The sequence below is a fragment of the Chaetodon trifascialis genome, chromosome 10, assembly GCF_039877785.1.
Source record: "Chaetodon trifascialis isolate fChaTrf1 chromosome 10, fChaTrf1.hap1, whole genome shotgun sequence".
Classification (NCBI taxonomy): Eukaryota; Metazoa; Chordata; class Actinopteri; order Chaetodontiformes; family Chaetodontidae; genus Chaetodon; species Chaetodon trifascialis.
The window spans coordinates 20,852,509-20,876,058 of record NC_092065.1 but is presented as its reverse complement, the minus strand read 5'-3'; the positions used below and the strand labels follow the sequence as shown (position 1 = coordinate 20,876,058).

The 23,550-nt window shown below is 45.9% G+C and overlaps 1 protein-coding gene across 4 annotated transcripts; it reads left to right on the top strand.

Annotated features, from left to right (window-relative positions):
- Positions 1 to 5,485: 5,485 nt before the first annotated feature.
- LOC139337407 (BTB/POZ domain-containing protein 10-like) lies at positions 5,486 to 22,686 on the top strand. Of its 4 annotated transcripts, none has more exons than XM_070971959.1 (8): positions 5,486 to 5,632; positions 13,753 to 13,997; positions 14,096 to 14,417; positions 15,979 to 16,081; positions 17,872 to 17,992; positions 19,402 to 19,599; positions 20,262 to 20,372; positions 21,145 to 22,686. In XM_070971959.1, exons 2-8 carry the CDS (start codon positions 13,811 to 13,813, stop codon positions 21,630 to 21,632), a joined length of 1,530 nt encoding a protein of 509 aa, XP_070828060.1. In that variant the 5' UTR covers positions 5,486 to 5,632; positions 13,753 to 13,810; the 3' UTR covers positions 21,633 to 22,686. The 4 variants fall into 4 exon arrangements, with proteins under 4 accessions (XP_070828060.1, XP_070828059.1, XP_070828057.1 ...); XM_070971958.1 differs by having other exon boundaries at positions 13,750 to 13,997; XM_070971956.1 differs by lacking the exon at positions 5,486 to 5,632 and adding an exon at positions 7,901 to 8,191 and having other exon boundaries at positions 13,750 to 13,997.
- Positions 22,687 to 23,550: the final 864 nt, after the last annotated feature.

The window sequence follows — 23,550 nt, the reverse complement described above, 5'->3', positions numbered from 1 at the left end:
TAAAAGTCAAAGCCTAACCTGAAATAGCAGCCCCCTTCTCCTTATTTACTCCCCTGTAACTATTCTTAAGTCTTGGGAACCAGCTTGCCTTACCGATGCACCTGACTTGTAGAGCGGTGCTCATGCCCAGCGTGTTAGCAGTTCCATTGTTAACAGCTCTCATTATGACAGGACCGTTAGATATAAAGATTGATCTGTTATAAATGATATTGTTTTGTATCTGCTGCTGTTGTTGTGGGACAGCTTTGACTTGAAGTGTCTTGCCTTGTTTTATTCCCACGCACCTTGTTGCCTTTGCATGCCATAGGTAACATGCTACGCATTAATGCAGCATGAGGTAATGAGGAGAACAAGGTTTAGGACCTAAGCTAAGGTCAAAGGTCGATGTGTTCAGCGGGTGTCGTCTAAACAGGCCGTGGCCACCGTAGTCTGTAATAGTATCACGGGAAAGCAAGTGGAGGTCAATGTCTCTGAAGGGCCTCACCGATCACCATAAATCTTGTTAAGCTGGTATGTAAACAACTTTTATCACTGACCACTTGAGCCGTTTGTTTATGTATCAACAGGTGCAATGGCTGACTTCAGAGGATAATCAATACGGCTGTTGGATCACTTTATGCTTTAATATCATGGATAAGCTTTTTATTCACAGCTGCAAACTGCTTGTGTTGTTGAAATGTATCTGCATTTACAGTTACATTTGAGTAAATGTCCATCTTTTGATGAAAACTTACCCATAAATCATTGAGCTGCTCGGCAGCATCAGTGGCTCTGCCTTCTCCACCGATGCTGCCATGCTCTTTTTCTCCTCATGGGAAAGGAAGGAGGAGATGTAAGCAGCTCACTCAGACGATGATCAATATGTTCGAATGTGTCAGGGATGATCACCGCAGCACCATTTACGCTGGTGCTTAAAAGCTTTAGAGTTCTGCAATTTGCTTCGATAAAATGACACTTTAACTTTCCGGGTGGCCTTCGTTATGAGATGCACTCTACCACTGCGGTCTGATTCCCGCTTTTGGGAACCATTAAATCAGTTTCACCACAGATTAAGGGGCTTAGTGTGAACAGGGCCTTCGTGTCATGACACAGCCATTCCCAGCTCCTGCTACATTTAGAAAACTCATACCCTCGCGGTTACCTAATGTGTAGTGTGTGTGACCATAATAAGAAGTAAGGGTGTTCCTTCCGAACATGTGCTGTGTGTGTCCTATGGATTGGTCCTCCGTGGGACACCTGTGGCCGAAAGCTGAGGAGGGAGAGCGTACCCTGATGAATGAATGAGAGACAGAAGGAGGGTGGAGGGCACAAAGATTTGAAATTTAACAAAAAGTTTGTGGCATTATTCAGCTTTGATGTGGACTATGTGCTTTGTAAGATGACTGGATGGTCGCCAATAGGAAGCTTAAGCCAACATATGGACTAGAGGTTGATACATGACTTAATTGCATCTGTATATTTCTTTCCTCCCTGAGAAAAAATACAATGTTGTATGTCACAAATTACCAATGTGACGGTTACAAAATATCATGCAGATGAACAGACAAAGACCTAAAATATCATTCAGAAACTGAGAAGAAAGTGTATAATTGCTATAGACATTGCAATGTTTGGTGATCTGTTTGAGTTCTAGTAGAAAGTGAATAGCAGCAGAAACCACTTTCTTTCTCAATATATTCAATGTACTTAGTATTAATATTCTAATTCATCAATCACGCAAAAGGGCTTTTTCACAAAAGACATTTTGATAATAAGAAAAGCACAGGTGTAATTACTAAAATTACTGATGGCTGAATGTCATTTACTTGCTTTGGATTCAGTGGTGGAAAAAGTGTTAAGGTCCTTTGCTTAAGTAAAAGTTGTAATATCACCCGTCAGTGTTATTTTATTCTATAATCTATCATTGCAGTAATCGTTACCTGTGCATTAGCGTGTGAGTAGCATTACATTTCTGTAGCAGGGTTGAAGACAAGAGCTCATTTTAACCTCCTAATCATAACATTGTTGAGAAACAATGCGTCATATTTTAGAAATGCATCATACGTTTTGTATGTAAAATCTCTTACTAATAACTACAGAGGTCAGTGGAGTAAAAAGTATATTATTTCCCTTTGGAGTAAAATGTATTAAAAGTGGTGATATGGTATGATTTCTCATATGAAACTAACTTAAGCAAACTTTTATTGAAGTGCTTAGATAAATGTACATCCGTTCCATTACTGTTCAGATTTAAGCTTTTAGTCTTGTACATGCTGCATCAGTGTCATATTGTCAGGGTTTAATGGCTGTAACCACATGATGTGACCATTGATGTTGTGAATAACACCTCAATCGGCCGGGGCGATACGTCACCAGCAAATGTTAGCTTATTGTAGATATTGCTATCGGTGTGTTGGTAGATAAACAAAGCAGTACAGAAATGCCAAGTATACATTTGAGGTCATTTTGATTTAGTACCTCCATTACTCTTTTGGCCACAGGGGAGCCCAACTTTATTTTTTATTTGCAAAATGTCCTCTTATGTACAAATCAGGGTCACAATTCTTTAACATTATCATTTTAAGTTATACTCACGAAAAAGTTTCTTTATGTTGCATATCATATTGATGTCGAATCAGCTTCAAAAATATTCTATCGGTCAGACTCTAACGTCTGGATAGCACAATGGATGTGAGGGAAATATGTTCCTGTGTGAAATGGCCCTTTGTTTGACCTCGTTTCAATAAGGATTGCAGCTCAATCAAAAAGCTGACATGTAGTACATGCACGCACACAGCACTCATGACCAAGACAGTGACGGCAACGGCATCACCCACTGACACACCTCCTGAACTCTCACTTACTCTTTGATTCAGGATGTTTTCTCTGACGTCAGGCCGATTTAAAAGCTCTTTTTGGGTGGTGAACTCATTAAAATAATGTTAATTCTTGAGGAAAATGCCTATGTAACCACGGAAACTCTTTAATGGCCAATGAGAGTCATAAATCCATCCAAATGTTGGCGCTATTGTTGTGAGGCAGGCTGGGAGTCAGACAAAAAAAGGTCACATCAGATGTGGACTAATAGATCTGGCCACTCTACAGAGATAGGGAAAAAATAACAGAGGAGCATGCAAAATTGAAAATGTGGAGGGAAGTTGCGTGCTAAGAAAGTGCATGGGAAAGTGAAGTTTTAGTCAGGGAAACAGGGTTTCTTATGTAAAACCTCTTCAGTAACAGAGCTGTATAGCCATCTCTTTCAGTGGAATAACGAATGTTTCTACATACATACATGTGATGATTAAACTTTGTAATGATATCATTGGAGAAATGAAATGTCACTGGGCACCAAATCCCTTTAGAAATACAAAGAAATCAACAGATTTATGTGAGGGAAATAGCATTCCTTTAAAGGTCTAGGAATTTGGTGTGTGTGTGTGTGTGTGTGTGTGTGTGTGTGTGTGTGTGTGTGTGTGTGTGTGTGTGTGTGTGTGTGTGTGTGTGTGAGAGAGAGAGAGAGAGAGAGAGAGAGAGAGAGAGAGAGAGAGAGAGAGAGAGAGAGAGAGAGAAGGTATTTGGGTTCAGCATGCCATTAGTTGGGTCTGGTATGACAGTGGTGAAAGCCTGAAGCTCAGAGGAGGTGTTGTCATTCCAGTCCTGACCCCCCCCATCCCACCCCAGGAGCTGAAGGTGTGACATCAACAGCAATAATGAAGGCAGCTCATCAATGGCTGCCCGGGGGCTATAAAAGGAAGTTGGAGAGTTCAGTGCTTATCATAACAGATAGGAGCTAACCACCGAACCAGACTGACTTTATACCTGTTACACGACTTTTCATTTTATCAGATTGAGGAGAAGCTACCACCAGAGGTACGTTCAGCTTGTTCTAACCTAAAGTCAGAGATGTAGGCCGAACACACCCCAACTCAAGTTGATTCCTTTATCTATTTTAGATAAAACCGTTTTTAGGTATTGTGATATATTTGAGTGTTTGATATGTAAACTATGGGAATATATGGATTTCAAGATAAAAACAAATAAAGTTACATTTTGGTAAATATTTGAATTGATCCCATCCACATCCAGTATCTTCCTTGCTTCCTTTAACACAAGGCAAACATTTAAAGTGCAGTTATTTATTTCATTTTTTTTGCAATATATTTTATGTACTGAGAGGTTTGTAATTGTACAGGAAAACGTGATTTGAGACTTTTTTTTTTAATTTTATGTTAACAGGTCATCAAGGGCAACATGAGAAATCTGGACTATAGAATCTTATTAATTTCACTCTGCATTTCACACCTCTTCACTCCCCATGAAGGACGCCCCTTAAGGTAATCCCAGCCCCTCTCCTGTCTCCTCTTCCAGATTAATTAAGATCAACTTTACTACGACAAGCTCATTGCCTCATGTTGGCTAATCTTATGAGCGCATCCTGTTTTTGCAGTGTTAAACTGACGTGTATTTCATGCCCTTGTGCTACAGAAAAAGGACAGTGAGTGAGGTCCAGCTCATGCATAACCTCCGGGAGCACAAGCAGGTGCAGGAGCGGCGGGAATGGCTGCAGATGAGGCTGCGGGGCATCCACACGGCACCGGCCCGGGGCAGCAGCGCGGAGGCGGGCAGGCCGAGGAGGAGGCTGCGCCCCGAGGATCTGGCCGACCTGAGCGACCTGACGCCGGAGGAGGTTCAGTACGCTTTGAACTTCTTGGAAAAGCTCCTCAAGTCAAAGCATTCATGAATTTGATTGATTATATTTCAACAGTCGCAGCAACATTTCCAATATCCCTTTAACAGATATTTTTTCTATTTAGTTTTAAATGATTCAAGATGTCTAAATATGTCCCTGCTGTATTTGAATGTACTTTTATTTTATTTATTTATTTCATTTTTTTAATTTATAGAATTAATGTGTATGAAACTGATGGTAGGGAAACTACCGTGGCGAGGCAAAGCTTCCCCGTTGTGAATGCACTTTTCTGTGGTGTAGTAAAGCTGCTCAGCCTTCTTCAACAAACTGAGATGAAGAGTAGGACCAACAGTGTTTATGATGTGACTGTCTTTCAATTCGTGCCTGTCTCATCTGATTTAAAGGTGTGTGTGTGTGTGTGTGTGTGTGTGTGTGTGTGTGTGTGTGTGCGCGCGCGCGCGCGCACGCGTGACAGAAATAAACTGTATATTTTTTCTATGTGCGTCTAACTACTTAATAGACCGTTTTTTTGTAAGTATGTTTTATAAGTATTTTAAGTAGCCTGTTATGTGTGTATAAAATGAATAAATACAAATATCATGAATGAAAAATGTTTCTGTTGTTGTTGTTGTTGTTGTTGTTGTTGTTGTTGTTGTTGTTGTTGTTTTAATCGGTTATTTACGCATGGACCTGTTTTCTACATTTTTGATAAGTATACATATTTTATGTGAGTGCTTACACGTGGGAGGCACAACTCTGGAATGTGCGCTCATCTCGCGATATGTTTCACGCGAACTCCGCTGTCCCAAACCAAAACAAAGAGTCTGCATCTCAGTGCAGTTCAGTTAAGCGGAGGGTTTCCTTCAAAACTCTGCTCATTTTGTCTTCCACGCTTTTTAGAGATTGTACAGCAGACTGCTTAAGCGACCGGACAGAGGGCAAGTCGGAATGTAGCGAAAGCAGGTACAGAAAAGTTGTTTTAAACTCTCGATAAGAAAAGCAGCTAGCTAACGTTAGCTGCCCAACTGCCGACGAGGTGTTTAGCTTAGCGGTTAACGCTAATTTAACAGCCTACCCAAAAAGTCTAAAATCCTCTTAGCTGGTTTAAAGTCTCTGTAAAGCACGATGTTGACTGACGTCTTGCTTTTGACATCGTTGTTAAATTCACACACCGTAAGCCTCACATGAACAGCAGCATTGAATTTTACCCGGTAATTCAACAGTGTCACGACTGACAATCGATGTTCGAAACAGAAAAAATTTGGGTCAGTAAGTTAGGTTTCCTTTAGAGCCATCTTTGTAACAACAATGAAACGTGTAGGGTTAAAAGAAATCCATGCTGCTGACTGTAACCTGCTGTGTCTCCAGCCAACGTGGCCACAGTTTGAAGCTTGAAGAATCGTGTGAAATTCCTTCGCATTAAATGTCTGAATCGGTTTCATTTCTTACTTTCTTTAGCTTAGCTCACGTTAACTTTTGCTATGTGAAGCTCCCATTTTGCAGATGTCAAGCTCTCCGTTGAGATCTAACGTTACCGTTGACCACACTTGGCTACAGTTTAGCGGATCACATGTAGCCCCTTTGTTTATTGATATTAACTTGGAGGACATTTATGAATGTTAGAGATTAGATTAGATTTTAGAAAATTTGACTTTTTAGAGGTCAGTGTATGCATGTTGCTTGATGGATGATCGATGATTTACTGTCAAAATTCACCAGATCAGTGGTTTGAAATCACTGCAACTAAACTCAGAGTTAATTTGGTAAAACACCGTCATATCACAGAAAAACACCGCCACAGCCCTTGTTGTCCAGAGGACAGACAGCAGTCAGAAAGTCGGTGTTGTAACGAGTGCAGACAGATGTTGCGATGGTTAATCCCACACTGTGCGCAGCATCTGAATTCCTAGTGAGCATTATTTTAAAAGATAAAACTATGGTAAAGCCGGAGGTGACCCATTGACGCCTCCATCTGGATCATGACATTTAGAAGGAGTTAGGAGGAGTTGACCTATGCAACAATGGCTGCTTGTGCTGTCGGTGCTGCACTGTCAACTACATGATGTAGTTTTATCAGTGCATGGTAGTTCGAGTTGTTCAGCTCTGTGCGTCTTGTGCCTTAGTCTGGAAGAGTTAATGTAGTGTGTTTGATATTATTATTATTATTGTAGTTTAAAGAAGTCCTCTAGTGTGACAAAGGTGACATTACTAAGACGATATCCTCTCGCTGGACACAGTTCTTAATCAACCAGGGCTCTTAAAGGCGATAACGTTGGATAATACAGTTTGACTTGTAAATACGAAGGTGTGTTATAATAGAACATAGTAGGTGCCATATAGCGTTTTGCACTTGCAGTCTTGATGCTGAGGGAGCAGAGAAAATAGGGGACCTGCAGGCCAGTATTTTGCGATTACTACGTTTTTCTAACGCCAATATATATCTTTTGGGCTTTTGGAACATTTCTTTTACCTTCCCTTTATAATAATCAAAATTTTAGTATTTTTGATTCATTCGTGTTCTCTCAGATTTGTTTACCCCCGTGCGTTTTTTTCGACGAGAGAGACAACTGCTGTAGACAGTCTTGCAGGCAAAGCGATTCAGTAAGTGCTCTTTTGATGCTGCCTTCACGTGGTGTTGGACATATTGCGATTATGTGGTCATTTTGAGCATATTTGAAAGAACAGATCAAATGATTGCTCCGGAAAACTCCGGATCTGTCGTTCAACATCTGGCAGTGATGTACTAAATCTACTGGAAATTAGATCTGGCTAGACGAGTGGCGAATAAATCTGCATGTCGCTTACCCAACAAATGGTATTTTTGACTTACATAAATAGACAAGTCGTCCGATTCACACATGGGTTTTCTTGACAATTCCTGTCCAAGGACGTTATTTTTCTTGTGTTGAAAACATTTAAAACGACGTTTTTGACAAAATGTCCGCACTTAACTGTTCGTTGAAATTGATTGAGGGTATGTACAAGTAAATCATTTTGATTCCGACATAATTCACAATTTCCGTAATATTTTCCATATATTGCGATTAATTGAGGGTCCTGGGAGAAATGACGGTATAAAGACATCCTGCAGTTGATGTAGGTAGTAGCATTTGTCGTTACTGAGGGCCAGCGACCACGAGATGCACTGCAAGTGCATAGAGCACTCAGAAAGGGGAGCTCGCCAGGCGCACGTGAAGGCAGCATCGCTCTGATTCAGTCAAGCACGCGGCCATTCACAGTTTAAGGTCCCTCCGGTGACTCTGAATGACTAACCGGTGCACGTCTTCCTCGCCTCGTAGACACATTTAAAGCTTTGGGTCGAAGCGGCGGATTTTACCGGCGAGTTGAAGTCCAGGTCGAGTGTGTGAAACGATGCTGATGAAGTTGGAAAGTAATGAGCGAGGATGCTGAAGCTGCCGGCAAGCCCGCTTTGTTCGGAGGAGCGCAAGGCTTTTGTGCCGCTGTCATCCCGCAGCTCATCCCCTGCTGCTTTGTCTTCACTTGGCCCTCTGATACCGACCGGTAGGCGCACGTCCGCTTTCAAAGCACCGGGCTTTAGCTCGGTCATCGTGTTACATGTGCACACTGCTAGTACCAGTGCTCGTGGTATGATTTACTGTAATTCAAAGATTTTTAATAGTGTCCTAGAAAGAACATCACTGACTGGATTATCCTTGATGGGACTCCGTCTGACTCTCCGGTGCTGAGTGGAGACTAAATAGTGATCTTGTGGTATCAAACAGCATTTTTTATGTGACATGATTTGAGAGATTTCCATAATATTTTCAATAATGTATTGAAAAAAGGAAGTATGATAGTCATGCTATTGTTTTAAGGGGGTATTTCCCAGTTTAAATCCCGTGTTCAGCATCCTTTTGCTGGATTTAAGCCCAGACTGCTGCAGAGAGCAGATTCCCCGTCTTTGCCTGTTAGTGTGTTGGTGTCAGCAGCCCCTAAATAATAGATGGGACCCTCACCCCTCAGGGCTCTCACCTCATGCTTTTAATAGACTGCCAGGACGCCAGGACTGATTGTGTCTTAGATGGGTTGGTGAACTTGACTTGTATTTAACACAGTAAACGTGCATGCGGAGCTTTTGTAAGCACTCTAGGCCACTGACCTATTCCGCAAAAGACAAGGGAGATTGTGATATCAAGGGGGTGGTGACCAGTAACAGGAAATTGGACAAGTGAAATGTTACCCCCCCCCCTTCTAGTTTTGTCTGGCTGTGTGAAATCTTGGCTGCTGTGCATTTGCATTGACATGTGAAAGATGAGAGGAGCTGCCTGCCCCGAGTGAAATATTGCCTCCTCGGTTCCTTTGTTCCCTCTACCCTGCTGGTCTGGCCACCAGCTGCCTGCCTGCTTGGCTGGAAGACCCGCTTTTTGTTTTTATTATCCCATTTCTGCCAAGCATTAAAATCCCGTTGGAGATAAAACATGCATTTATGCTCTGTCAGGCACGAGTGTAAATAAACACAACGTGTTTCAATCAGTCCCACCTCGTTTAGAAAAGGAGACCTAATTGTTCAGGACAATATTTTCTTCAGTACAGTGGTATAATAAAAGTGGGCCTGGCTGCTTTTCTTTTGATGAATAGCCTTCATTTATTTTTTTGTTGTTGTTTTGCATTGTCAGTGATAGGTAGTGTCTGTTGAATACGCTGAGGGAAGTTGTCCCCCGTGTGTGTCAGACAGCTGTGCACATTGTGTGCACATTTCTGCCTCTCCTCAGCTGCTATGGTGACCCTTCCCTTCAAGGACATTGCCAGAGTCTGCAGCAATACTGTGAAGCGGGGCATGTTATAAACAGAAAAAGGGAAAAAAAGGTCTCTGTTTACTCTCTGATTTGAAACGTACCCGTCGGAGTAGAATTCAAAAGTTAACTGGCCCCGTGCGCATTGATTTTTTCTACATTTGCATGTCGGACCTTATTAAGTCCTTTGTGTTTTGACATCCTTTGTGTCCATGTAGGGTTTGTGTGCGTGCGTGTGATGATCTTCGGCATCTTTAGGCTGGTGAGGCACCACCGAACAAAAAGGATTCTGTGACCTTCACTAGGTGTAGCTTAGGCAGAAGTGGAAATTCAAGGTGATGTGCAGTCATCGCGCTGCGTCGCTGATCATTTTGTGCCATCAGTTCACTGGTCTTGTTACATCTTTTTCGCCTCTCTCTGGGTCTACCCACCCAGACAGTTAGCCAATTAGCCTCTCAATCAGTCTGTTAGTCAGCTGGCCAGCTACCCGGCCATCCAGCACATTCAGATGTCAGCTGATATCCAGTGTCTTTCTTTCATTACAGGCCTTTGAGGCAAAACAAATTCACTCGACTCAGTGCGGGGAAACAAAAGAAGCTTAGACTGTATTATTCAGTCTTGAACTGAGTACAAGGCAGTACTCTGGCTCTTCATGTGTCACCAACTTGATTGGTATAAAATAATAAAAAAAAGAAGTCCATCCCTCCACCCCTCCTTGCTCCTATTTTCCATCTCTTTGATTCCATAACTGAGAGTGGATGGTCATCATCATATTTCATAGCAGCTCCTCTCAAGAGAGCGAGGCTCTCTTCATTAGTGAGACCTGCATGTGTTTTTGCCTCACAAGCTCATAGCTATTGATAAGATAGCAAGCTACACTCTCACAGGTGAAGTGAAATGGATATATTCATCAGCACAACGCATCATAATTCAGCTGAATAATAATGTAATTAGAAAAGTTTTGGTACCAGATTCCCTTTCTTATCAATACCAAAGCTTTAAGTATCAGTGTGATCCAATTTAAGACAATAAGGCAGTAATCCAGTGCTGTTGGCCATCTTTAAGTCAGTGCTGACTGCAGTTCAGATACCACCACACATGCATGTCTAACACCCTCCCATTCATCTTCTTTCTGATCTTCATGTATTTACTATTTAAATGTGCTTATTTAAAAGTGTCCTTTTGTAACTGCATTATGTGGCTTTCAAGCTCAGCCGCATGCTGCACTTTTGAGCGTGTGCACTAATAAATCACAACCTTGCCTGAATCAAACGTTTCATCAGAGAAAGTAACAGAACGGGAAAAAAAGGCTGTTTCAGGCAAGATATTAGGAAAATGAAAGCCTAACAACAAAAGTGTCCAAAAATCGAAAGCGTTCACATCGCTCTCTGAATGGCACTCAAGTGCGCATGCATGTGCATTAATGTATGCATGAGACGGTGTGGTTAAGTCCTTGCTGAAATGGAGGCCAGATATTACAACGGCTCACTCTGGGCTCCTCGGTTGTCTCTGGAAAAAAAACGTTGAAGTACTAGCCAACCACTCCTGGAAGCATCACTCGCTCCGAGGCGAGGTGGAGTGGTTGTGACCCATCAGTCAGAAATCTGGGAGAAACCAGCCTGCGGAGCAAGTAAACAGTTGAAGCCATTTCTGTTTGTTGTCCTGTAAGTGAGTTCCGCTCGCTCAGATTGTTTCACATGGATACACTCCCTAATGGATGCCGGGGCAGTGTGCGTATGTAGCTGCAGGCTGAGTTGGGTGTCAGCGCTGTCTCTGCAGCACTCAGTCCCTGTAAGGGTTCACATGAGTTGACTGCAGACTTTTTTTACAGGCTCTCTTCTCGTTCCACAGCTCAGCAAAAAACAAGCCCCTTACCCCCTGAGCAATTTCTGCACAACTGTGCGTGTGAGTGTGCCCGGGGAGGATCTAATCTTAGCACCAAGTAATCTATCTCATTGTTGCACGAAATCATGCATCAGTGCTTTGGTTTCTGTATGATGAGGGGTGTCATCCCACTCGGACTTGAAGTTCTGACCATATCAAACTTTGATGGTAGTTTGGGGTCTTGCTGTGATAACGCGGCACACAAATAAGCATCGCAGAGGATTTTTCTGTCGGGGTAGGGTGGCGCAGTCAGCTGGAAGTAGGTCTGTAAGTTTTGCTATGATCGTCTCTCTCTAAGAGTGGTGCCAGGGTGGAGGGGGTCCCACTGTCCCCTGCAGCGCATGTGGCCTTTAAGTAGCTTTTGTCTGCTACCAAATTAGCACTTGAACTGTGTTTTTAATAGATCCGTCCAGTTTTGATCAAGGTTTTAATCAATTTTAGCCAGCTTGCATCCTACCCCAATGTAAGGCAACCCAGAATGGCCAAAAGTGTTGTAGAATGACCAAAGAAGGAGGCGAGTCGCTCAGTGCAGGACCGTGAGAAAGCAGTGCTGACGGAGCAGGGAAGTACCTGCACTCATGTGCATATTTAGCATATTACATTTTCTCACTTTGAGCATTCAACAGCTCCCCTCCTCTCCGCCTCTGTTCCTTTTAAGTGACTGAAAGAGTTCAATAAAAAGATGCTTCGTTAAGCTGCAAAAACATGAATTATAGAGATCCACCGATTGCAGTTTTCCAGGATGATTCCGATTTTCTTCCAAGTCTGACCTGCAGTTTGCATTTTGATTTCCAAGAACTGTAATTGGCAGCACGCAGTAACGACTGTTTAATGGAAAATCCAAGTCTTTGTTCATGATAAAAGACTAACTGTTGAATAACTTTTACATCTGCTCAAAAACTCCAGGTTATTGGAGCTTTTTTGTACAAATGAACTCAAACTGAAAATGAATTGCAGTATATCCCACTTCATCTCCCGTGTTTTACTTCCCATAGTCTAAATAAAAGAGTTTTTCTTTTTCTTTTGGCGGGGCGCTGGCGATCCTGCTGCCACCCCGGGCTCCATGCTTATAAATTTGACCTGCACAGAATCGGGTATATCTGACATTGATCGGCTGGTCAGCGGTCATGGCCCATCATGCTGAAAACCAGCCAATTCCTGACACTGGCCGATCGATCAGTGCATCTCTGATCAATTAGAGTTTTTAAAAAAGATAGATTTAGATTCGGAACATGGGTGGCATGGTGGAACAGCAGGTAGTGTGCGTGCCTCACAGCAAGAAGGTTGCTGGTTGGTTCGATCCCCGGGTCGGGCGGTGCCTGTCTGTGTGAAGTTTGCATGTTCTTCCCGTGCATGCGTGGGTTCTCTCCGGGTACTCCGGCTTCCTCCCACAGACCAAAAACATGCTCATTAGGTTAATTGGTGACTCTAAAAATGCCTGTAGGTGTGAGTGTGAGCGCGAATGATTCCATCCATCCATTATCTATACCGCCTATCCCTTTCGGGGTTGCGGGGGGCTGGAGCCTATCCCAGCTACAATGGGCGAGAGGCGGGGTACACCCTGAACCGGTCGCCAGCCGATTGCAGGGCCACATACAAGGACAAACAAGCATTCACGCTCACACTCACACCTACGGACAATTTAGAGTCATCAATTAACCTAATGAGCATGTTTTTGGTCTGTGGGAGGAAGCCGGAGTGCCCGGAGAGAACCCACGCATGCACGGGAAGAACATGCAAACTTCACACAGAAAGGCCCCGCCTGACCCGGGGATCGAACCGGCAACCTTCTTGCTGTGAGGCACGCGCACTACCTGCTGCGCCACCGTGCAGCGCGCGAATGATTGTTTGTTTATATATGTTGCCCTGCGATCGACTGGTGACTGGTTCAGGGTGTACCCTGCCTCTCGCCTGTTGACAGCTGGGATAGACTCCAGCCCCCCACGCAACCCCCGAAAGGGATAGTCGGGTATAGACAATGGATGGATGGATGGGATTTGGAACACAAGATATTTGGAGGTGTCGGTAATGTCATCAGTCTTTTACATCACACTCATGAATGAACCTCTGGCTCGTCTTTTTTTCCTTCTAAAAGCTCAAAGTGAGACCACATAATGTTCTTTCTTCACCGGATATCTTTGGTACAGTCCAGTTTGAACAAATAATTAACCAAAATCCAGCAAAAAAGTAGTGCAGTCACACTTAAAGTTCAGCAGCCACTCAGCTGAAATGAAAGTCATGCTCCTAGCTTTGACTTCCTGTGTGTGTGTGTGTGTGTGTGTGTGTGTGTGTGTGTGTGTGTGTGTGTGTGTGTGTGTGTGTGTGTGTGTGTGTGTGTGTGTGTGTGTGTGTGTGTGTGTGTGTGTGTGTGTGTGTGTGTGTGTGTGTGTGTGTGTGTGTGTGTGCGCGCGCGCGCGCATGTGTGTTTGCGCTCATCTCCAGCAGTGACCGACAGTGTGGCTTGTCAGTGTTGGACCGCGACCACCAGCAGCAGGTCAGCACCATGAGTCTGTACGGGGCCGGGGCCAGTGGCGGTGCTGTTGGAGGGGCGAGAGAGAGAGGAGGAGCAGAGCATTACCGGGAGCAGCGGCGGCGCTCCAGCGACCGCTCTCGTGACTCCTCCCATGAGAGAGGGGAGAGTCAGCTGACGCCCTGCATCAGGAACGTCACCTCGCCTACTCGGCAGCATGGTGAGGAGAAAAGAAGTGATTCTCAGCAACACAACCGTTGTTTGTTCCCCGTCTGTCCACTACATGTATGCATTTGACTGTCCTCCTCTCTCCCACAGACCGTGAACGTGGCGACGGAGGCTCGTCCTCCAGATCCTCCAGTCCGCGTCCTCCCAGGGTTTCCCTTCCCTATTCCCACATTGGAGGTACCCTTATCGGGGGACACATACCTCGGTCCCTGTGTCCTCCTGGGGCAGACCACCACTCCAAGACCCTCGGCCAAGGACTGTGTGATATGATCTACGTGTATGACGTCAGCGCGAAAGAGGGGCATCGCAGCGGACTGAGACTGGGAGAGAGAGTGACGCTCATTGTGGACAATACAAGATTTGTGGTGGATCCCGCCATCTTCACAGCTCAACCAAACACCATGCTGGGCAGGTAATGACTGAGAGGTGGATTAAATGTTGGTAAATGGTCCCTTTGTGACGTCGGTTCGTAGGAATATTTACGAGTTGCAGCGTCTGAGACGCGCCAGGAGGTGACACGGTAACTTCGAGGTGAAATAGATAACGGAACGCAGGAAATGATTGGCCGCACAAATTGATAAACTGTCTCTACAGCGAGGTTGCTTTTGCTTGCTTGCCATATTTAACACGTTTCTCAAAATATCAGGTGGGAACTAAAACCAGGCTGCTTTGGAAACCTGTTTGATTCCACTTTCAGCCCTGACAGAGATACACTGATCCGTTCTTAATGCTGAGTGTTACACAGAGAAATCTTACACGCTAACTGAAAATTGTGCTCGGTTTAAAGTCACATTTTAGCCTTTTTGCTTTGCTTCAGTCTTTATTTAGTCAGTGGGACTCAGTTTTAGTCTAATTCTAGTCTGTGTTTGAGTCGTAATTTTGATCCTGTCGTGGATTTTGATGGAGGATTTTTCTCTTGGCTGTAAAAATTAGCAAGCAGACCTTGAACTGTGTGTTTAGTCATCTCGGCTAAGACAGCGTCACTGACTCACTGAATCTATTTTTTTCTAATTACTTTTTTGGGGGCTTTTTAGCCTTTACGATAGCGACAGCTGAAGGTACGACAGTCAGTCGAACCTGCAGCCTCTGCAGAGGACTGACAGCCTCGATGCATGGGGCGTACGCCCTCCCATCTGAGCTATAGGGGCACCCTGCTTCTTTCATATCTAATAAAGAATAAAAAGTTTGCTAGGAAAAGTGCAACACAATCATATTTCCTTCACAGATTGTTTATTTTCTGCCTTTATCTCCAACACAGCAATCCTTTATGGCCTCTGCACGTTTGGTTGCGCAAAACAATCTCATCCAATATTATTGACATTCCAGGTGTCATCAAATTAGCAGCCTGTGAAGGGCCCCTCTGTCACCGTGCTGTGTGATGAATTATGGGAAAGGTCCCAGCCTCCCTTATTATGACGTTCATTATCTGACAAAACAGACTTTTTACATGTGGCTGAGGTCTTGCAGTTATAAAAATGAACGGCAGCGTTAAGGCAGACGAGCATTATGTGCTGTTTTGGATTTTTTTTTCTGTTCACCTTTCACACCGCCTGCCATCTGCCAGTCCCAGAGGCTAAAAGCTTTAACTCTGCTGGTGCTGAAAGGACAGCTCCCTCCTGCTCCTCACGCTGTAAAATGCAGTCCTGAGGCTGCCAGCGCCCTCAACGATGGGCGAAGTTTCGCGGCAGAAGTGTGTGAATGTTAGTTATTAAAAGTTTGTTGAGGCTTAAAAATTCACATCGAACCGGATCGCATTTGTGTTTAGAGATTCGGCTTGATTCCGTGTGTCTTTATTGAAGCTCTTTTGATCACGTTCATTTCCAAACGGCACAGTTTTCCTTTGTGATCGCATGCAGGCGCTCAAGCTTTGAACTCCAGCGTCTTCGGCGTGTTTAATGCGCCGTCCCGGCTTTGAAGCAGACAGCAGCGGCGGCGGCAGCAGCAGCAGCGCTCTCACCTGTTGTTTGTTTCAGGATGTTTGGTTCTGGGCGGGACAACAACTTCACGCGACCCAATGAAAAAGGAGAGTTTGAGGTGGCCGATGGCATCAGCTCCACCGTCTTCAGAGCCATTCTGGTGAGAGTGCTGACTTTACTCCGTCTGTATCTCCGTCTCTCCCCGTCGTCTTCACGCTTTTCCTGTCTTCTCTCTGTCTCTGGCTCACTGTCCTACTCTTCATCCCTGTGTATTTCTCTGATCTTTTAATCCCTCTGTCCTCCCTCCTCTCTCTGGGTCCACTGAGTTCAGATCCCCATTGAAACATAGACTGCACCTCGCATTGTTTTACTCTCGACTTCGTCTCCCTCCACCCTTCCATTAATATTACATACAGGACACCTCCCAGCAGACCGCCACCTCTGTCTTTCTCTGTCCCTGTTCCCTTTCTGCCAATCTTCTCTTCCACTCCAGTCCCTCTCTTCACTCGGTCCTTCACTGCTGCTTGTACTGACAGGGATGATTCAGCTCAGTATCATATGGAAGTCCCCTTTCTGTTTGGATTCTTCAGTTTAAGGCAGTCAGCATCCCTGCTTCAAATCCAGCTGGGAGCCTTTGTTTCGCGTCAACCCCCCCCCCCCCCCCCCCTTCCCCCACACTTCCCGTGTGCCTCTTCACTGTGCAGCCCCTGTCAGACCTGCGGCTCATTGTGGAAGTTTGATGACAAATTAGTCACTCGAATAAGGCAGAAAACACTGAGAAGGGGCCAATTTTGAGTTGTGCCAAGTACAGCGATAATTATGAATCCCTCGCGCTGAAGATCAGTGAAGGTCATTACATATCTTTTGAAGTCCATCAGTGGTGCAGCCTGTGAGAAAACAGAAACAACTTCATATCACAACTCACATCACAACTCGTGCACGAGAACATGATGAATAAGATAAATAAGTAAGCGGTTCGGTTCGGTGTTTGTGCTCGCTCCACCGTCACAGCACGACAGTCAAATACTACAGAGCTGAAAAATCTGTGATTGAAAGCAGCCAGTACACAGAGGCTGCTTGTCAGCATGCTTATTAGTGCTGACAGGAAACTGCGGCAGCAGGTTGTGATGTGGAAAACAAAAACAGGGCAGCAGCACAGAGACGGGTCATGAGGGGAGACGCTTGTACAGGATCCCAGCATCTACTGTAAACCCAGGTCATATCTGGAGGCGAGTAGCCATCAGTGGGTCATCAGCATGACTGCAAACTCTTCCTGAAAGCATCCTGGTGAGCTTTTGTTGACACGTATCCCCCAAATTGTCCCTGGCGAGTGCGAAGCTCTCCCCCTTGGCCTCAGCCCTTCAGCGATGCATGCACAGAGAGCAAATAATGGCTCGATTGTGGTCGTGGCATAATGGATTTTGGCACGAGTGTGCATGCGTGCAGGCATTAAACAAACCCCAAGGAGACGTGAGAGGAGCGCAGGGCAGGGCTGGAGAGGAGCCGTGCGCCCGCTCGCCTCCTTTCCGCTGCAGCCTGCCGTGTTTGGGTAGAGGCTCTCCTGGGAAACGGCCACTGTGTGTCTCATTGGACACAGGCTGCACAGAGACAGCGAGAGGAGGGAAAGTGGAGCAGGGAGGGAAAGTGACGTTGCTGGCTTCGCCCTTTGCTCTCCACCCCCCCTCCCTCTCCTCTCAGTCTCTCTCTCTTCTCTCTCGCCTGTGACGTCCGCCGGATTTTACTTTCATCAGCTCTCGCTCTCCATCCCTCCCTCTCCTCATCTGTCTCTCTCTCTCTCTCTCTCTCTCTAGCCGTGCAAGTGAAGCAGCATCAATAATGGCGTCTTGTTTTTTCTCCCGTGCTTGTGCGTGAATGCCTGCCGTTTCTTCATTTCTCTGTGTGTGCGTGCGTGTGTGTGTGCGCGCGCGTGGGTTGTGCTGAAAATGGCAGGATTACTACAAGTCGGGGATAATCCGCTGCCCTGACGGCGTTTCCATTCCCGAGCTGAGGGAGGCATGTGACTACCTCTGCATCTCCTTCAACTACAGCACCATCAAGTGCAGAGACCTCAGTGAGTACACCGAGGCGCACACGCCGCTCGTTCGGCCGTCACTGTTTACTGTGTGAGGTGTGCAGGGCTGCAGGCTGATGTAGCTGCTGGACTCTGGTGAGTGTGAGGCTCAGAGCCTCTTCATTGTTATTGTATTACAGCATTAGAGAAGAGCACAAATAGACTTTGGGTTATTTTTATTGCAGAAGGCTTCGTTGCGTAATCGATGGGTAGAGGCAGCTGCGGCCTTCTTTTCATTTAGAATAGGTTAGTAGACAGACATGGGACGTGATACGCGGTTGGCTGGCCGATGAAGCTGTTGCTGATGTTTGATGCACCTGTGACGTCATTTTGTTACATGGAAACAACAGTTTGTCTGTGTGCGACGTTGTTGTTATTGTGCATGTTTGTGCCTCTTGTCCGTGTCCCCGAGTGTGTGTGTGTGTGTGAAAGGAGCAGCTTCAGCTCGCAGGCTGCTGCTGTATGCGTGCGTATGTGTGCGTGGGTCTCTAAGTAGGTCATAATTAGCTATGAGATTTTAATGCTTCTTATGCAAGCACGTAACCAGCCGAGGCGAGCAGGTCTCATTCTCGTACGAACAGGATGTGGTTTTCATCCTTCGCTGCTGCTTCAAGTGGTTTTTGTGGTTCATTTGAGTCTGATTTAAATCAGTCTGTGTTCCGGATGGAGCCGCACTAAGGCTGCGATAAACACCCTTACTTCTGTGTGGGGTTTGTGTTCAGGAGTTGATTATATTTTTATTATGTTTATGCAGGTCAGCACAGGTAATAAATAGCTCATAGCTTGTGCAGTGCTGCCTGATTATCATCAGCTGTAGAGCCAGGAAGAGGATTCTCAGAAGAAGACGTTATACTACAGTCGAATCTGTGTCAATGAAGCCCATGAACTTTAAGAGCAGAGCAGCTAGTTTCCATTTGCTCCCAGAGCCTCCCTTCCTTAAACACAACACTGAAGAAGAATAGAAGCATTGATCGCCTTGTCATTTTTAAAGCTGACAGTGTTCAGTAATCAGTGGTTTGGCGTCCATTCAGCATGCTCTGCAGTCAGGAAACACTGTCCAGACGTCCCCTCAAAGTGTGCAGATGTCTTCTAAACAAAGTGTGTCCAGAGCTCATCGTGTGTGTCCTCGAGCTCCAACATGTCAGAAATCATTTTCAAGCCTTCGCAAAATTAGCATTGCTGTCATCCATGTTTACCTGCTGGCAGCGTTCTAGGCGCATTAAAGCCACCTGCCAATCAGGGGAAAAGTGTGAAACCATTGGCAGGGATTTGTATCGCATGTGCTTGTCCATGCTTACAACAATGAACGAAACACAGACGTGGGCTAAGGTCAGGTTCAGGTTAGAGTAAGTCTCCAGGAAATGAATGTAGGTCTTTGTCTACATCTTCTCCTCCTGCTTCCTCCCCAGGCGCCCTGATGCACGAGCTGTCTAACGACGGGGCCCGCCGTCAGTTTGAGTGTTACCTGGAGGAGATGGTGCTGCCGCTGATGGTGGCCAGCGCTCAGAGCGGAGAGAGGGAGTGTCACGTGGTGGTGCTGACCGACGACGACGTGGTGGACTGGGACGAAGAGTACCCTCCACAGATGGGAGAGGAGTACTCGCAGAGTAAGGCACCAATCACTGACTCTGGATCTGCTCACACTGTACCTGCCGTATACCCACGGTGAATCCCCGCTGCTCGTGACCTGTTTTCGTAGCAGCGTGTCAGGCTCAAAGCCGGGTGAGGAGGTGACGCTCCAGTTATCAGCTTTGATGAAAACAGGTTACCGTGGCGCGAGCGCTTCCTGCAGCTCCTGCGAAAGTAATAGCTGTGACATTTTCTGAAACTGCTAAAACTTCAAAAAGCTCTTCAGCGCTTCAGTCACGCTGCAGATAAAGTGAGCACTGAGAGGCTTCTCTGCAGGCTGTACCACAGAAGAAGACCGCTCGTGCGAAGCTAATCTATCAGTAGCTGAGTCAGCACCCACAGCAAACAGGACAGACGCGCTCAACGCTGACCAGATCACCAAATGTGGATTGAAGATAGTCCCCAGCAAAAGCACTGCACGCTCCTGTTTAAATGACATTTGCTGAAAACTGAAAGCAGTCAACCTTTTAAAAAGCTTTTGTGTTTTTATGTCAGTGGGCCGAGAGCCGCAGACAGGGGAGAGAAGTCAAACTGCTGAGAGGATTGATCTTTTCATGGGACTCATTGACAATAATGAGTGTTTTTTTCTTTAAGGCAGCGCCGACTTCATGTGTTGAATGTGCCTTTGTTCCCTCAACAGTCATCTACAGCACCAAACTGTACCGCTTCTTCAAGTACATCGAGAACAGAGACGTGGCCAAGTCAGTGCTGAAGGACAGAGGACTGAAAAAGATCCGGCTGGGAATAGAAGGTACTGAGTCGAAGTCTTTTTCTTCATTTATGTCGTCTCCAAATCGGAGAAAAGCACTAGCAGTCAGAAAAATGCAATTTCTGGAGGGAGAAGTGCGTGTATTTTCCCGCCTGGTGCTGGAATTTGGAATCAGGAGGTTGGTTTAATTCTTTGGGGCAGTTCTAAGTTCCTAAACTCCCTGAGCTGAAACACAAAAAGCAGCTATGCAGGATAAATGTTTTCGGGTCATGGCGGCAGTTTCACTTGTTAAAGAAAAATAGTGGAACTTTCCCTCAGGGCCACAGCGGGGAATGTTTTCAGCGTGATTCGGCATCATTGCGTGTCTACACACTGGAGATGATGTCAGCTCACTGGAAAAGTCCTAATGGCTGAACCTGAGGCAAGAGTTTCCACAACAACACCAGTGAAATGCGAACAGAGAGCGTGTTTGTAATGAAATGTCAAATCTAAGCTCAGTGCTAAAATACTTAAAGGGGTAGTTTACATGACCTCCTGTAAAACCAGCAAGTGTTCTTTCACACGTTTGTCCGGACTGAACAAATGAGATATGTCGGTGAGTGAGCTGTAGAGCTTCTGGCAGCTGGATTTTGTTGCCTGTTTCTATTCTTTAAGATAAGCTAAGCTAACCGACCGCTGGCTCCTGCTGCATGTTTACAGCACATACATCAGTCTTCACATCTGACCCTCAAGAAAGCAAATTAGTGAATGTCAGACTAGCCGTCATCGTGTCCTTCAATGCTCTTATCACTTTTTGTTATCTGGTTTCCTCCAGGTTACCCAACCTACAAAGAGAAGGTGAAGCGGCGTCCTGGAGGTCGTCCGGAGGTCATCTACAACTACGTGCAGCGTCCTTTCATCCGCATGTCCTGGGAGAAGGAGGAAGGGAAGAGCCGGCACGTGGACTTCCAGTGCGTCAAGTCCAAGTCCATCACCAACTTGGCCGCGGCCGCCGCGGACATCCCCCAGGACCAGCTGGTGGTCATGCAGCCGCCGGGGCCACAGGTGGACGAGCTGGACACTCTGCCGCAGCCGCCGGGCGCCAACGACCCCTACCAGCCGCCGCTCGGACAGGGGCTGGACAACAACGCGGGCCCTCAGCTAGCGCAAGGCTACGAGGGCCCGAATCAGCAGGCTCAGGACAGTCCCGGCCAGGCCGCGCACAGCCTGGCCCACAGCAACCAGCAGCAGCACGGCGGCAGCCACACTCAGGCCACTTACCACTACGAGCCGGACCCAGACACGCCGTCACCCTCCGCATGAGACGGGCCGCACACTGACCCCCTCCCTCCACCGCTGTGCTCACACGAACAGCAACGAGTGCTTCTATTTACATCCGTACACTGACATCAGCTCAGAGAAACGAGCGTTGATTGTAAAACACAGTCCTCCCACAGCATGTATGAAATCAGAAACGGTGACACTAACAAGCACAGAAACCTGATTGGTCTTCAACAGCCAATAAGCACACAGTTTGAGCTCTCAGCAGAAATGGGAGGACCTCTGGCTGCTTATTGCTGTCAGTGTGAACGCAGACTTTGTCCCCCCCACCACCACCACCTCCTCCTCCTGAGTGGCAAAACACCACTTTGCCTTGTGTTGCACCTCTGCTGCAGCCTCTCTCAGCCAACACAGCGTCCGAATGATCGAGAACTGTTCGGCAGCCACGGATGGACGCCGCACATCAGCAGGACTCCTCGCCCACTTCTGTTCACTTGTTTTTATTTATCTGACCAAAGCAGAGTTTAGCTGCATTCTGTGTGCATGTGAAACAACAGAGTGCAGTGTTACATTATAATGACGCATGTGTGTGCGAGAGCTGTGTGTGTGTGTGTGTGTGTGTGTGTGTGTGTGTGTGTGTGTGTGTGTGTGTGTGTGTGTGTGTGTGTGTGTGTGTGTGTGTGTGTGTGTGTGTGTGTGTGTGTGTGTGTGTGTGTGTGTGTGTGCGTGTGCGTGTGTGCGTGCGGTGCTGCTGGGATACTGTACCTCACTGGGAAAGTGGATCTCTTCATGGTTTGTTTGGGCGCTAGCGAGCGAGTCGGCTGTGAGGATCCACTTTTTCCAGCGCATGCAAAGGCCTTCATGAAAGGGTGTTTATTTTCCACAGAGTTTTTAAGAAAACGTTCCACTCCCTCTGTCCTCGAAACCAGTTGATTTGGTTCCTCGTTCACGTCGAGTCCTCGTTTCCGCTCCAGTTCGCGTCCTTTGCTGACCTGCTCTGAAAACTCTGCACAGGTTCATCACTTGCTGTGAGCACACCGGATGTCACAAGAGATGTTGAACACAGTGTTTTTCTAATAAATGGTATTCACAACAATCTGGTCCAGATGATGTGTCCTTATTGAATGAATGTAGTGGTGAGTGGTCTGCCTTCCAAATGACAGTGACTTGATAAATCTGAATATTTGCTCCTTGCTGGTTAATTAGGATGCTGGAGAGGAAAATGCACACATAGAAAATGTGTTGTATTTACAGGAAAAGGAACCTTTTCCTACAATGGATGACTACAAAATATTAACTAATACTTCTAAATTAACAACATGTACTGATCAGTACTGGTGTTTTTTCATGGAAACGCTAACGTTTAACCACCAAGCTGCAAATACAGATTATTCCTGCGATGTATCAGGCTACAGTTTGATTCTCGTGCTTCGAAGCAGTTCTTGGTGGAAAGATATCCGATCGATGGAGGAGGCCTGCGCCGTGTAGTCTGATCAGGGTGGAGTGACTCAGCCCGACCTCTGAATCACAACATGAATATTCTGCATCCCGGCTGGTGCAGCATTACTCGCATCATCGCTCAGTCATCACGCCGCAGTAGAACACATTCCTCTGGAGAGCAGTGCAACACAACCACACAGGAGTGCACTTTGGCCTTCAACCGCAGGCTGATGTGTAATTGACCGTCGTTGTCGGTCAATAAAATGTAACTAGAACATCTGAGCACTGAACACAACTATAAAGACATAAAACCAAGATGTTGTTCTGTTTGAGGCGCAGAACCAGAACAAGGAACCTTTTGAGTTTGAGCTTTTAAACCAGACCACCGGATGAAAGAAACGTTGAGTAGCAGGAGATGACCTGACTCCAGGAGGAGCACTGCAGAGAGAGAATATGCATGAGCTGCTTCCACAGTGACGATGATTATTTAATGCACAAGTTCAAAGTGTATGCTAATGCG